This window comes from Sarcophilus harrisii, chromosome 2 (assembly GCF_902635505.1).
Source record: "Sarcophilus harrisii chromosome 2, mSarHar1.11, whole genome shotgun sequence".
Lineage (NCBI taxonomy): Eukaryota > Metazoa > Chordata > Mammalia > Dasyuromorphia > Dasyuridae > Sarcophilus > Sarcophilus harrisii.
In genome coordinates this window covers 500,677,788-500,691,221 of record NC_045427.1, presented here as the reverse complement: position 1 = coordinate 500,691,221, position 13,434 = coordinate 500,677,788, and the positions used below count along the sequence as shown (strand labels likewise).

The window sequence follows — 13,434 nt, the reverse complement described above, 5'->3', positions numbered from 1 at the left end:
GTTAATATCTCTGCCTTATTTTCTGTGGCCTGTTTAACTCAAGCCTGAAAGAAGTGTTTATCAAAGATGGCTGACTTTTTGAAGGGTGACAAAATAAGAAATTGTTGAACCATTTCCTTCTTTATAGAGTAGGTTAATGAAAGGGTTAAATATTTTGGTTATTCACCAGGATGCCAGAGCAGTAACTAGTAGTGCTAGTGTATACTTAAAGTACCTTTCATCCTAAAGGAAGTGCAATTAACTATTTAAACAACAACTTTTAACATAGCTATTTATTTGAACGTGGTCATTTTTGTAACATGAAGTGTATGAGGAAATAATTTCTGGTTAAGGCTGGAGATTGGTGTAAATTGTGTGTGTATTTTACCTTAAGTGTTTTCTATATGGGCACTTACCTTTCTACCTAAAAAAAAAGTCAGTTGACTCTTTTCTTAATATTAATAGTATTCTCTTAATTCTCTAAGTAGACCTATCTGTGATCAGATCTTGTTCAATGTAAAAGAGTTTCCCTTAATTCTCTAAGCATACCTATCTGTGATCTCTTGTTCAGTGTAAAAGAATTTCTCTTAATTCTCTAAGTAGACCTATCTGTGATCTCTTGTTCAGTGTAAAAGAGTATATATTTAACAGTTCTGATGAAGGATTTGGAGAAGGTGATTTCTAAGAACATAAATCTATTAGACATAAGTACTGTAATTCCATAAATAATCCTAATTGTTATAATGACTACAACATTTAGAAAAGATATTACTTATTAGAAAAAAAATAACAGTAATTTTGTAGATAATTTTATAAAAAACATGTATTTTAATCTTAACTACCAAGAAAAATAGACAAACTTCTAGATTTCATTTAGGTATTTCAGGAACAGTAATGCATAGCTTTTCTTTGGAAAAAAAGCATTGTGAGGAGGGATAGGAAGAATTAATAATTAGATTTTGTTTTATTTAATGTTTGATTTTAAACAAAGCAACAAAGATTGCAGATCATAATCTATTACATACAGTGAAGAAATCTTGTTCCTTGAATATGAAATATTAACCAGTTTATTTACACAGATTTAAGATTTGAGTATATAAAATTCAAAAATTGACCTGCTTTCCAGTGAATAACTAATGGATAGTTATATACTTAGAAATTGTTAGACTCTCTTGTAATTTTCTAAGAATTATAGAAAGCGGTAATGCTATGAAGTATATATATATATGTATATATGTATATATTTGTATGTATATATGTATTATGCCAGGAACCTATTGAAAGTGAAATTTTTTATGTCTTCTTTTTAAAAACAAGTTTTCATAATTCTCAATGCTTTACAAATTCTAGTAACATCATTAATGATGTTAATTACCCCAAAATGTGTTCATTTTTAAATTGTAGAATTAGGGTAACTGATCTTGGCTTCTCTGAATGCAAAAACAAATGACACAAATTTCATGACAATTCTGTCATTGAGTCACAAATCAGTAAATGTAGTACTACTAGTAAATACTATGTATGTACACTGTGCTACATCCAGTATTTTATTTGAATTGGATTAAGATTATGTCTACTTAGTTTAAAAAAAATCAGGTGAATAAGAATGCAAGTGGGTAAGAAAACTGATTAAGTTAAAGGTACAGACTTTGATTTTTCTAAATGTGTTCTAAAATCTTGCAAAATTTTTACATTCAGACTAAAGTTACTCCTGTAGTTTGTTTTGGCAAGTAGTTTATTTAGTCACTGTAAACATTTTGAGTAAATCTCCAGGCTGTTAGAAGGATAACTTCTGGGATTTTCTTGCATACTCTTTTTTTTTTTTTCCATTATATCACACTTTGCTTCAGAAGGTAATTTTGGCTACAGAAGGCAAAATATCTTAAAGTGTGATTTTAGTTTCCTTTCCAAGATGGATAAAAAACAAAGTGTTTTTACAATCTGAAGTTTTTCTCTTTTCTTTCAGTGGGAGGAATAATTTCTTCTGAAACTTCATTATGAGATAGTATTATTTTCTAATGCAGGTTGTTTAGTCTTAGTTTTACATTGTTTGGAATGGGGAAGAAGTTTTTTTTTTTTTTTTTTTTTTTTTTTTTTTAGTAACTTCAAAAAATGTACAATATAGATTATGAATAAATAATAAATATATAGATGGTATTTATTTCCTCCCAGAGCTGCATCAATAAATAGTTGTTGAATTTAAGAAGGCTCTCACTAGTGCCCATTGAATTTATTTGAGTAATCTAATGAAATAGGTTGGAAGATTTTTATCTCTGAATTGTCAATTTAGGGGGCAGAGAGGTAACATGAATATCCTAGCTGCAAAAATAATGTCATTAATGGTTTGTATTTCTGTAATTTCCCCAAAAGATTATAATGAACTGTATAAACTCCCAATGTACCTGCAATAGTTTCAGGTATAATTATATGGAAATAATTTTTGCAGCAATCATTTTTAAATTGTGAAATAATTTCATTTAAGATATACTGAGTCTGAAGTACTTTAAAGAAGAAAATATAATTTAACTTCATAGTTGCATTTTTTTAAAGATAATTTAAACCAAAAGTATAATTTAGCTTTTGTAATACTCGGTTTTTTTCATGATGTATTTTTATAGTTTTAGAACTTTTATTTTAGTCAGATTCTTAATGTCAGATTTAAATTTAAATTTAAATATCCAGTAGTAAAACCATAACCTAGCTATGTAGCATGCCCTCTTATATTCCCATAGCTGACTATATTTTCTTGGTCATTGCAAAATTTTTCTTTTCATTTTCACACAAATATAAAGTGTATCTTTTCTCTAATTTAGTGTTATAGTCATTCCTAATATATTGTCTGTGTCTGCTTTATCAAATTGTGGTATATGAGAGAACAATTGGAAATTTTTATGTTGCTTTCTTCATCAATAGGTTGGAGTTTTAGGGAAGACAATGCATTTTAATGTGAGGTACAGAACTTCCTAAAGTTACAACAAACAAGATCTTTAAAAAAAAAAAACAAAAAAAACTCTCTAGTACTTTAACTGTTGAATATAGTTTACCAGTCTGTTCCTATTAGTGACATCTTCTGTCTCTGCAGCTGGTAATGACTACAATAGCTTTTCTTTTAGGCAGAGAACAAAATGGTCATTTATATTTATTGTGATTTTAATTGTTAAAATATATAACTGGTACTGTTGAAAAACATCAAATAAAAGGGAAAACAAGCTTTAATTGAATAAATATGAAATTTTTTATTTGAAAAAAATCTATTGATTTTATACATATTATCTATTGAGCATTTCATTGCTCAAATTGATCAAGCTTTCTAAAAGATATTTGGGGCACCAAAATCAGCTTAATGAAAACTGTTTCTTAAGTTTTGAATTGAAGACAGCTTTGACTATAAATTGAAAAAAAATATTCTGCAAAGGTTTTGCATGTGTGTATATAGAAATTACTATAATTTATATTATTTTCACTTGAGAGTTGTGATGGTTAGTTTTTAACATTGGTAAAATATAGTTCATTTGATCTGGAAGTATTCCTTGCTTTAAAAATACGGAAATATACACAAATGCAGAATTACAAAACAGATTTGTTAGGTTATGATTATTCATATTTAAAAACAATTGTTTTGCAAAATTTGATTTTAAACATTTCTGGTGCTTTAGCTTGTTTCTTTAAAAAATTTAAATACAATTTGGCAGAAACATATACATTGTCAAAGCAAACTGAATTTAATCTTTAAATTTCTTATTTATGGAGCATAAATTTGGAGTTGGAAGATCTTGCTAAGAGAGGTTTTGGTGACTTCTGAAATGTCATAAGATCTGGTAGTAAGAGTCAGAACTTGAAGCCAGGTCCTTCATCTCTGATATATTACTCCTCTTTCAACTATATTTGAAGACTTTGATTTTTTTTTTTTTTGCATTTGGAGAAATTTTCAATTATAATAGTCTCTTGCTATCTGTTCATTGATGTGCTATTTGGAGTGTTTCTCATACCACTTATAATTCTATTAGTAAGAAGTGCTAATTTTTTTGATCATAGTTTGGTAGTAACATTTTGCTCTCTTGCTACCTACCTAAGGTTAAAGTAAAATTATAGTCTAAATTTGACTTTTTTAGTCTTTAAATCAAATGAGAATTTTAAGCTCTGAATTTAACTACTTCAAAGCAACAATACTTTTAAAACCATTTTTATTTACATTTTTTGAGTTCTAAATTCCATTCCTCTTCCCTTCCCTGAGACTGTAAACTAGATTATATATGTGCAATAATGTAAAATATTTTTAGGTGCAATTATGTTAAAACATTTCCGTAAAAGTCATTTCATACAAGAAGACTCAAATAAAAGGGGAAAAAAAAGAAAGTGAAAAACAATACCAGTTCTTTCTCTGGAGGCAGAAAGTATGCTTTATTATCCCTTTGGTGTTGTCTTGTATTATTGCATTGCTGAGAATAGCAATGCGATAGTAACAGTTCTTCATTGAACAAATATTGCTGTTACTGTATACAGCGTTCTCTTGGTTATGTTCACTTCACTATTCATCAATTCATCTAAGTCCAGTTTTTTCTGAAATCATCCTGGTTTTCATTTTTTATAGCACATTATTATTCTATTACAGTTATATAGCATAGCCTGTTTAGCCGTTCCCCAGTTGATTTCTAATTCATAGCTACTACAAAAAGAATTGCTATAAATATTTTTTGTACAAATAGGTCTTTTTCCCTTCTTTTGAATTTCTTTGGAACATAGACGTAGTTAGTAGTAGTAGTGTGGGATCAAAAAGTATGCACATATTTTATAGCCCTTTGGACATAGTTGTAAATGCTCTCCAGATTAGTTTTCACCACTTCACCAACAGTGCTTTAGTGTCCAATTTTCCTACATCCCATCCAACATCTAACATTTTCCTTTTTTGTCACATTAGCCACTCTGATAGGCGCGAGGTGGTATTTCAAAGTTGTTTTAATTTTTTCTCTAATTAATAGTGATTTAGAGCATTTTTTTCATATGAATATAGACAGCAAAGCCTTATCTACTTCAGTTATTTGAATTAGTGCCAGGCTGAAGAGTGAAATTCAGTGAGAAGCTTAGTTTATTAAGAAAAAAATATTAGTTATCTGGTTTGAGTGCAGCTCTCTCTTTTTTTAAAGTAAATAGTGTTTGAATGTTTTAAGTAGGTTAAGTCAATAGACTTTTTTTTATAAGAAAAAATGTGTGATCTATATCAATTAAAATTATTTGTATTAACGGGTTTTGACATTTGCTGGTTTTTAGAGATTATCTTTTGAGCCTTACAATGACCCTATTAGGTATTACATGTGTTCTTTGTGCTCATTTTATAATTGGAGAAACTGGCTCACAGGTGTTAAGTGGTCACATAGCTAGTCAAAGGTGGGACTTAAACCCATTTCTTCACTTGAGTCTAATAGCTACAATTCTACTACAGAATATGCTTTGTATAGGGACTTTGTAATTTTTTTTGACAGCATTGTCTGAGATAAATTCTGAATGATATTAAGAATTCAGTTATTTTAATAACTAAAGACGTTTTAAATCTGTTTTTCACAGATTTTTTAAAAAATCTAAATCAAGGTCTTTAATCTGGGTCTTTGAACTATGAATAAATAAATACAAATTGGTTTCCTTTGTGATGTTGTATATATTTTTAATACTTTAAAAAAATTTAATGTTTTAAAAACATTCTGAGAAAAGAAAAAAAGCTCCTAATACAGTTATGATCCCAATGGCACTTCCAGGTGGTAGTGGAAGTGTTAGTGGAGTGGAAACAATTCCCAGCTACCTGATAATTTATAATCCCTTTGTGCAGGAAAACCAGTCTAATAGTTCGCTTTTGTGTTGTGTGTGTATTTAATATGTGTATGTGTTTTTTTGGAGGCAGGGCAGAGGATAAAAGTTGATTAGGCTTAATTGTCATAATTGGTAGCTTATAACATTGGCACTTTTTTTGGTTCATAAAAATGACTGAACACCATTACAGAACTAAACTATACAACTCTGGAGGTTTAACCAGACTGACAAAGAGGTCTACAATTTATCATCTCTGATCCAGATGAATTACATTAATATCAAGTAATAGGTGATGAAACTACTTTTCCTCACAAATTTCATTGAAATTCTGTGGTATAAATTTTTTTAGTGATTTTATAATTGCTGAAGATCTCACATTCAAGTTAATGAACTTGATAATTGAGAATTTTCCCACAGTTATCTAGCATTAAGTATTATAAAATGTGTATTGTTACTATAATGACATAGCCATTCAAAAGAAGATAACATTTGATTTTTCCTGCTGGCTTTTTTTTTTTTTTTTTTTTAAGAAAAGTAAACATTTAATATAGAAACATTTTTTTGAAGTTTAAAAAATTTTTACGTTGAATTCATCTTCAGTTTTCCAACAATTTTTATCCATTTAAGAAAGTTGTTTCTTTGTGTTAAAGATTTAGATTTGATTTCATCTTAAAAACTTTCTTTTTAGTTAGGTGTCTATATTGTGTATTGAAATCTCAGTGCATGTTTTCATATTTTTGAAGTGACCACATTCACCTTAATCTGAATGCAAAAACACCAGAAGTTAGTAAAGCCCAAACTATTTTGTCTGTGGAATTAAATATCTTACTACCAAGTTTATTTTTAGTCTCTGAAGTATGACTTCCTTGTATTCTTGATTACTTTAACATCTTTGATTACGTAAGAAGAAATGATTTCATTGAAACTTGGTAATCTTTTATGCATTTTTTCCATTGTTTTAATTGATGGCTTTGTATGAATAACTTGGTTGTTGTTCAGTTATTTTTAAGTGACACTACTCTTTCTCTTAAATGTTCTGAGGGTTCCAAATAATTCTATTGCTGTTCTTGAAAGATTCTCTTTTGTCAAATTTGTGTAACATTTCTTTTCATGAGATTGAGTTGTTTTTCTTTTTTTTCTCTGAAGAATGTCAAGCTGTCTGCCGAAGTAGAGCCATTTGTTCCTCAGAAAAAGACTCCTGACACACTTATGATCCCAATGGCACTTCCAGCTGATAGTGGAAGTGTGAGTGGAGTGGAACCAACTCCAATTCCCAGCTACCTGATAACTTGTTATCCCTTTGTGCAGGAAAACCAGTCTAATAGGTAACTTTTGTGTTGGGTGTGTGTATATAATATGTATATGTGCTTTTTTTGGGGGGGGGAGGGCAAAGTGTAAAAAGTTGCTAGGCTTAATTATCATACTTGGTGACTTATAACATTGGCACTTTTTCTGGTTCATAAAATGATTGAAGACCTTTATAGAACTAAATGTTTGCTTAAAACTTGAAAAATCAGTAAAATTTTATACTGATATAAAATATTGTAAGGGGCAGTTAGATGGTGCAATGGATAGAGTTCTGGCCCTAAAGTTAAGAGGACCTGAGTTCAAATCCAGCCTCAGACACTTAATACTTCCTAGATGTATGACCCTGGGCAAGTCACTTAACCCCAATTGCCTTAGCCAAAAAAAAAAAATCATATAATGCCAACAAGCGTTTCTATGTGTATGTAGGGATATACACACATCAAAATGATGACATAGAGATTTGTTTTTTTCATCATTCCATGATCTTCTATTTTGTTTAAATTAAAAATTGAATTGATGGAGAAATGAAGGGTGCAAAAAACCCCAATAAAAGCTTTTTTTGTATATTATATTTAATCTTCCCAAGTCTTAATACAATGATAAGTTATGCCCAAAATTTTGTTTAGCAATAAGATCTTGTATGGCTATTTACCATTTATGTTCAGTCAGAAAACATTTATTACAATGTCTAGATATTAGGTGCTAGTGCAATATTTACTTTGTAGTTAGCAATTATGTCATTTAATGGTTAGAATTTGTTTTTTTATCCTTGTAAACTTTTCTCATCATAGCTAGCAATGTAATTGATACTAAATTTGTGTATTTGTTAACACAAAATGTGATCTATGAAGACAGTAAATCTGTAGTCCAGAAATATTATGTATTCAAGTTAATTGTCCCCAAATGTTCAAGACTCTTAGATTCTGAGTATTGCTAAGGTGGCTATATAATGGGGAAATGAAAGAATTGTTTTTATTGAGATTTTGTTAGTATTTCATAAATAATACTGAGTTGAGTAACAGAAATAACAAAAAGAATATTAAAAGAAGTAACAGAAAATTAAGGAAATAGTTAAATTTTCCTTTGGGATATACATTAATATAATCCTTTACATATGATTTTAGTTAACTTTTGACAGTGTATATTTTATTTTTATTAAGGGGATTGTTTTTCTTTTTGCAGCCTTTTAGCAAATTATCTTGGAGAATTCATAAGTAAAGAAAACATCATTAATATTTTTGAAATTATATTGAATAGTAGGTGTGTGTGTTTTTTTTTTTTTTTTTTAGATCCAGTATCTTTCATGCGTGTACATCTCCTGAATTTGGAGAAGTCAAAGAAAATGGCTTTTCTTTTATAATATCCTCCCGTTTCCTCTTAACATCTCCCTCTTGCCTCTCTCCACTCCACCTCCCATCTCTCCACAAAAAAACCCTTTTACTCTTGTACCTCTCATCGGTAGAATTCCTAAAGAAGTTGTAAATGAAAGATGGGAGCCTCTCTTCCTCCATTGTATTTGAGAGCCTTAAAAGTATGCTCTACTAAGATTACTGCTACTGGAATAGAAAAACTTAATGCTTTTATTTTTACTTCTCTTGCTGTTGGTTAGCATTTCTATTGTTAAGAGTAGCACAGAAGAGTATCCATCCATGTTATTAAGAGAGGAATATGAAAAATGAGTGAAAAAACAAAAGAGGAATCTCATAGAATCCTGCTACACAGCTTTTGAAATTGGTTGGTAGATCTAGCAATTAGTTACTTAAATAAATGTTTGTCGGAGATTTTAAGATGAAAACAATGAGAACATAAGAAAATTCCAGGTTTAAGCAAATGTAGTTGATACAGTTGAACTGTTAGAAGTTATATTGAATTTATGTTTAATCTTTTCACATGCATATAACATTTGAGTAATTAGAGCAAGGAAAGGAAACTTTGTTCTCCATGCTAGCATTACATGGCAGTTCTAACGAATTAATTTTTTCATAATAGAAACATTACTTGTTTTTGTTTTAGACTTTAAATTTAGATAAAAAACTTTTAAATCTTAAACATGATTTTTTTGGAAAGATTTGCATATTTAATAAATTTTTTCTCCTTTCTTATTGGTTTTACAGGCAGTTTCCGTTATATAACAGTGACTTACGATGGCAGCAACCAAATCCAAATCCTCCAGGGCCATACCTTGCTTATCCCATTATATCTGCTCAGCCACCTGTTTCTACTGAATATACATATTACCAGTTGATGCCAGCTCCATGTGCCCAAGTTATGGGATTTTATCATCCTTTTCCTACACCTTACTCCAGCACCTTTCCAACAGCAAATACTTTAAATACTATTCCTACAGAATGCACTGACCGTCCAAATCAGCTTGGACAAGTCTTTCCACTGTCCAGCCACAGAAGTAGAAGTAGTAACAGAGGTCCCATTGTGCAGAAAGTAAGTAATTTCTTTGACTTCTTTAAAATTGTGTATATGTTTTGTTATTGTTGGTGCAAATAACTCATCATTTTTGGTTTTAAACTATAGTATACGGTATAGTAAATGAAATTTGTTGGTAGGCTCTTTCACCACCATGATAAATAAATATCATTTATTTTACATTTTGTCCTTTTTTTTTTAGTCATTGTAGGTATTTCTGCCAACACTCCAAACTCTAGCCTTTCTCTGACTTGATTGATAGTTCTGAGAGTTCATTTGGTGTAAAAGCTCATCATCCTGTCACCAATTTAGTGATATACCTCTCCAAATTTAGCTAGATTGATACTGGACAAGAGACATACCTGTTGTATCATACACAAGGACAGATGATGTTTATTAAATTTTTTTTCCCACCATTCATTTATTTTCAGTAACTTCTATATGGGGATTTTTTTCATTATGTTTTTCATTAATCTTTCATATAAATCTATTTAATCACAATATCCTTGTGCTTCCAAAGGATTTAAATTAATAGCTCAGAATTTATATTATACCTATGTTATTGTGAGGCAATTATTTAATATTTGCTTAGGGTCATGCTAAGTAAAAAATAAATATTTTAATGCAATCCACTAAATTTAGTATTGAGAATTGGAAATTAAACAGTAACTGGGATTGTAAAGGTCACATCTGATTAATTGGTATCTTTATCTACTGTGATGTTTTTCTTTAATGTGTCCTCTTCTTTTTATTTTATTTTATTTTAATAGTATTTTACTTTTGGTAATACATACTAAGATAGTTTTCAACATTCATCTCTGTGAAACCTTGTGTTCCAAATTTTTCTCCCTCTCCTGCCTTGTGCCCCTTCCCAAGACAGCAAACAATCATTTGCAGTTCTTCTAAACATATTTCTATAATCGTCATTCTGTGCAAAAAAAAATAATAATAATAAATCAGGTCAAAAGGGAAAGAAATCATGAGAGGAAAAAAAACCCATGCAAACAAATAAACAAAAAAAAAAAAGGTGAAAAGATTATGCTTTGATTCACATTCAGGCTCCATAATTCTCACTCTGTATGGGAATGGCACTTCGCATCACAAGCCAATTGTCTTGAATCCCTTCATTGTTGAAAAGAGTCCAGTCTATCATAGTTGATCATGTGATGATATTTTACAGAATTATTCTCATGTTGTTCCCTTTCACTTCTCTTTGATTCCGTTTATGTCATTTCATAGAATTGAAAAAAATTAAGTAATAAAATGCTGGGCAATATAAGGAAAGAAGCATTTCTATAACTGCTTTATATTGGGAATAATACATTTTCATCAAAGTTAGCTATAAATGTGAATTTTTGTTAACATTCTGTTTTCTCATTGGTTTAAATAAAAAATCCACTATATTTAGCAGGAAATATTTTTTCCTAAACCATATGAAATCAAATCAAACTCAGGAATGTTGAATAGCCTTTCAAAGAAATTTAGATAAGTTTGGGACTAATGTCTCATTCATTCTTTTCCCTTCTGTGTCTTGAACTACTCCTTTTGGTCCAACTTTTTTCTCCATCTCAAGGATTGAGCTTTTGTCTTTTGCTTCCCTTTTTATATATTCCATCATCTGGTTACTTATCTGTTAGACAGAAGTGGTTCAAGTTGACCTTCTAATATAGGTCTTTTGGATATGCAATTGGGTACAATCACTGGGAAGTTTTTTTCTTTTATTTTTTTTAAACTGATGTTGTCATTAATAAGGTTACTCATTATTAACACCACCAACAGAATCACCCTTTTTAGGTATAACTTAAGAGTAGCTTCAAAATGAAAATTTAAAACTGCCTAGCCAGGGCGTAGGGAAAGTGAGTTGAATGTCATGTTTATTATCAAAACTAAAGATACATGCTCAAAAACATCTTTTAAAACAGAACAGTTCCTTTTTCCTTTTCCAGCTTCTGGCTTTGACTAAATATCCCTCAATTAATGGAATCCTTAAGAGTACCAGTGAATTTGTTGAAGATTAGTTTGTGACAAACAAGACAAATTGTTTTGAGGTTTTTTTTTTTGATCAAAGAACCTTAATTTTTCTACTAGCCATTAAAAATCACGTCCTGCATAATCACTTAGAGTTGACAGAATTAATCTTGAATAGAATTGAAACCTGAAAGATAACTTCTTTGTTTTCACTTATATGAGCACAGCAGAGAACCAGTACTTTCTCCCTGACCAATGAAAAGGCTTTCATCTATTATAGTATGCTTTTGAAGGAGGGAGAAAGTAGAAACTAAAGGTAGCAATTGTTGTATAAAGCTTTGGGTCTGTCTGTGTCCCAGGTCATTTATATTGCATTGATGGTCATCTGTATGGAATTTCTAAGGGATCAAAGCCATAAGATAATAGAAGTAAGGTAATAGATAGCACATAAGGCCTACATTCCAAAAAATGAGAGAGATAGTACTTTTGAGGGAATTAATAAGTAGGTTCAGTTCCTCAATTTTAAAATTCCATCAAATCAGTGTATTGTTAAGCAAAGAATAACCATGTAAAAGGAATTCAGAGTTTCTTCTTCTTCTTTTTTTTTTTTTTTTAAGCAGCAGAAATCATCTTATAATTTTTCCATTCTCAGGAGAAAATTCCTACCCAATGATAAGTATATGTTAATGAAACAAAAATTCAGCTTTTTGGTAAGGTGATCTATTTTCACATATTCCGTGTCAAATACTTATTGTAATAAAATTCTGTAGGTAAGAGATTTAGAAATCAATCAATTATCAAGGATCCCTGCCTTTATAGTGGTTTAGAAAATCACATATTAACTGTATATTGTATTTGTCTTTTTATTTATTTTGTTAAGCATTCTCAATTGCATTTTAATCTGATTAGCATTTCAGAATTTTATGGACCTGATTTTAACACCTCTGATCTAGTCTATTCCCATTTTACTTGTATTTATTTTTGTACTATTGTTTTATTGAAGTAGTATATTATTTTTTCAATTTAAATCAGCAGCAGCAGCTTTTACAGCAACATGTAAAAAGTAAAAGGCCACCAGTAAAAAACGTAGCTACTCAAAAAGAAACCAGTGCTGCAGGACCTGATAATCGGTCAAAAATTGTGCTTCTAGTGGATGCTTCCCAGCAAACAGGTAAGAGAAGGGGTAGATATAAAATTCTAGACTTCTGAAAGTGAAATCTTAATTTTTAAAAATGCTTATACCATCTTAAAAGTATAATATAAAAATAATACTCAATAGAAATCCTTCCCATTCTTACCTTTATTTGGTCTGCTGATTTATAAAATTCCTTGGAAGTAGGGAGCCACAATCTGTTTCCTTTATTTTTTAAACTTACTTCCTCCATTGTCTGCACAGATTGTTTTGTTATTTTAAGATGGTTGTTATGTACTAGATTTTTGGCACTGACTTTTTTTTCTTTTAAAAGAACCATTGGTTTATATAAAATTTTAAATAGTGAAATTTTGTTGTAATTTTCTCAAAGAAAATTTGAATCATAAAGTTTAGAAAACTACCATTTGACTAGGTTATGAAGAATTTTAAATTTTGAAAAGGAGTGTTTATATTCTATCCTACAGAAAACAGTAGGCTACCAGAGAGTATATTAAGTAGAAAAAGAGGAGTCAAACTTGTGCTTTAGGCAATTTAGTAGCTTTGTGGAAGATGAAACGGGAGTCTTTGAGGCAGAAAAAATAATCAGAAGTGTGAAAAGATAGAAATTAATATTTCCTCTGATCTCTACTGCATTAATTTTTCAATGTAATGATTTTATACAGTTAATGATTTTTATAATGGCTAGCATCTGCTGAACTTACCCAGTTAAGAATGAGGTCTCCCAGTTGTAATATGTTAATCACTCCAGTAATTAGCCCCTTGGTTTTATTTGGGATTTTAATCTGGAATTTGTAAACCTTGAC

The 13,434-nt window shown here is 29.9% G+C and overlaps 1 protein-coding gene across 3 annotated transcripts in view; it reads left to right on the top strand.

The window, feature by feature from the left end:
* Positions 1–13,434, top strand: part of SECISBP2L (SECIS binding protein 2 like) — a 79,681-nt gene that overhangs the window by 1,675 nt on the left and 64,572 nt on the right. For 2 of the 3 annotated variants that reach the window (XM_031955170.1, XM_031955167.1), the window contains exons 2-4: positions 6,928–7,106; positions 9,204–9,528; positions 12,511–12,649. In XM_031955170.1, coding sequence (XP_031811030.1) covers positions 6,928–7,106; positions 9,204–9,528; positions 12,511–12,649 — 643 coding nt within the window. The remainder of the gene's footprint in view (positions 1–6,927; positions 7,107–9,203; positions 9,529–12,510; positions 12,650–13,434) is intronic. The other variant, XM_031955168.1, reaches the window with a different exon arrangement.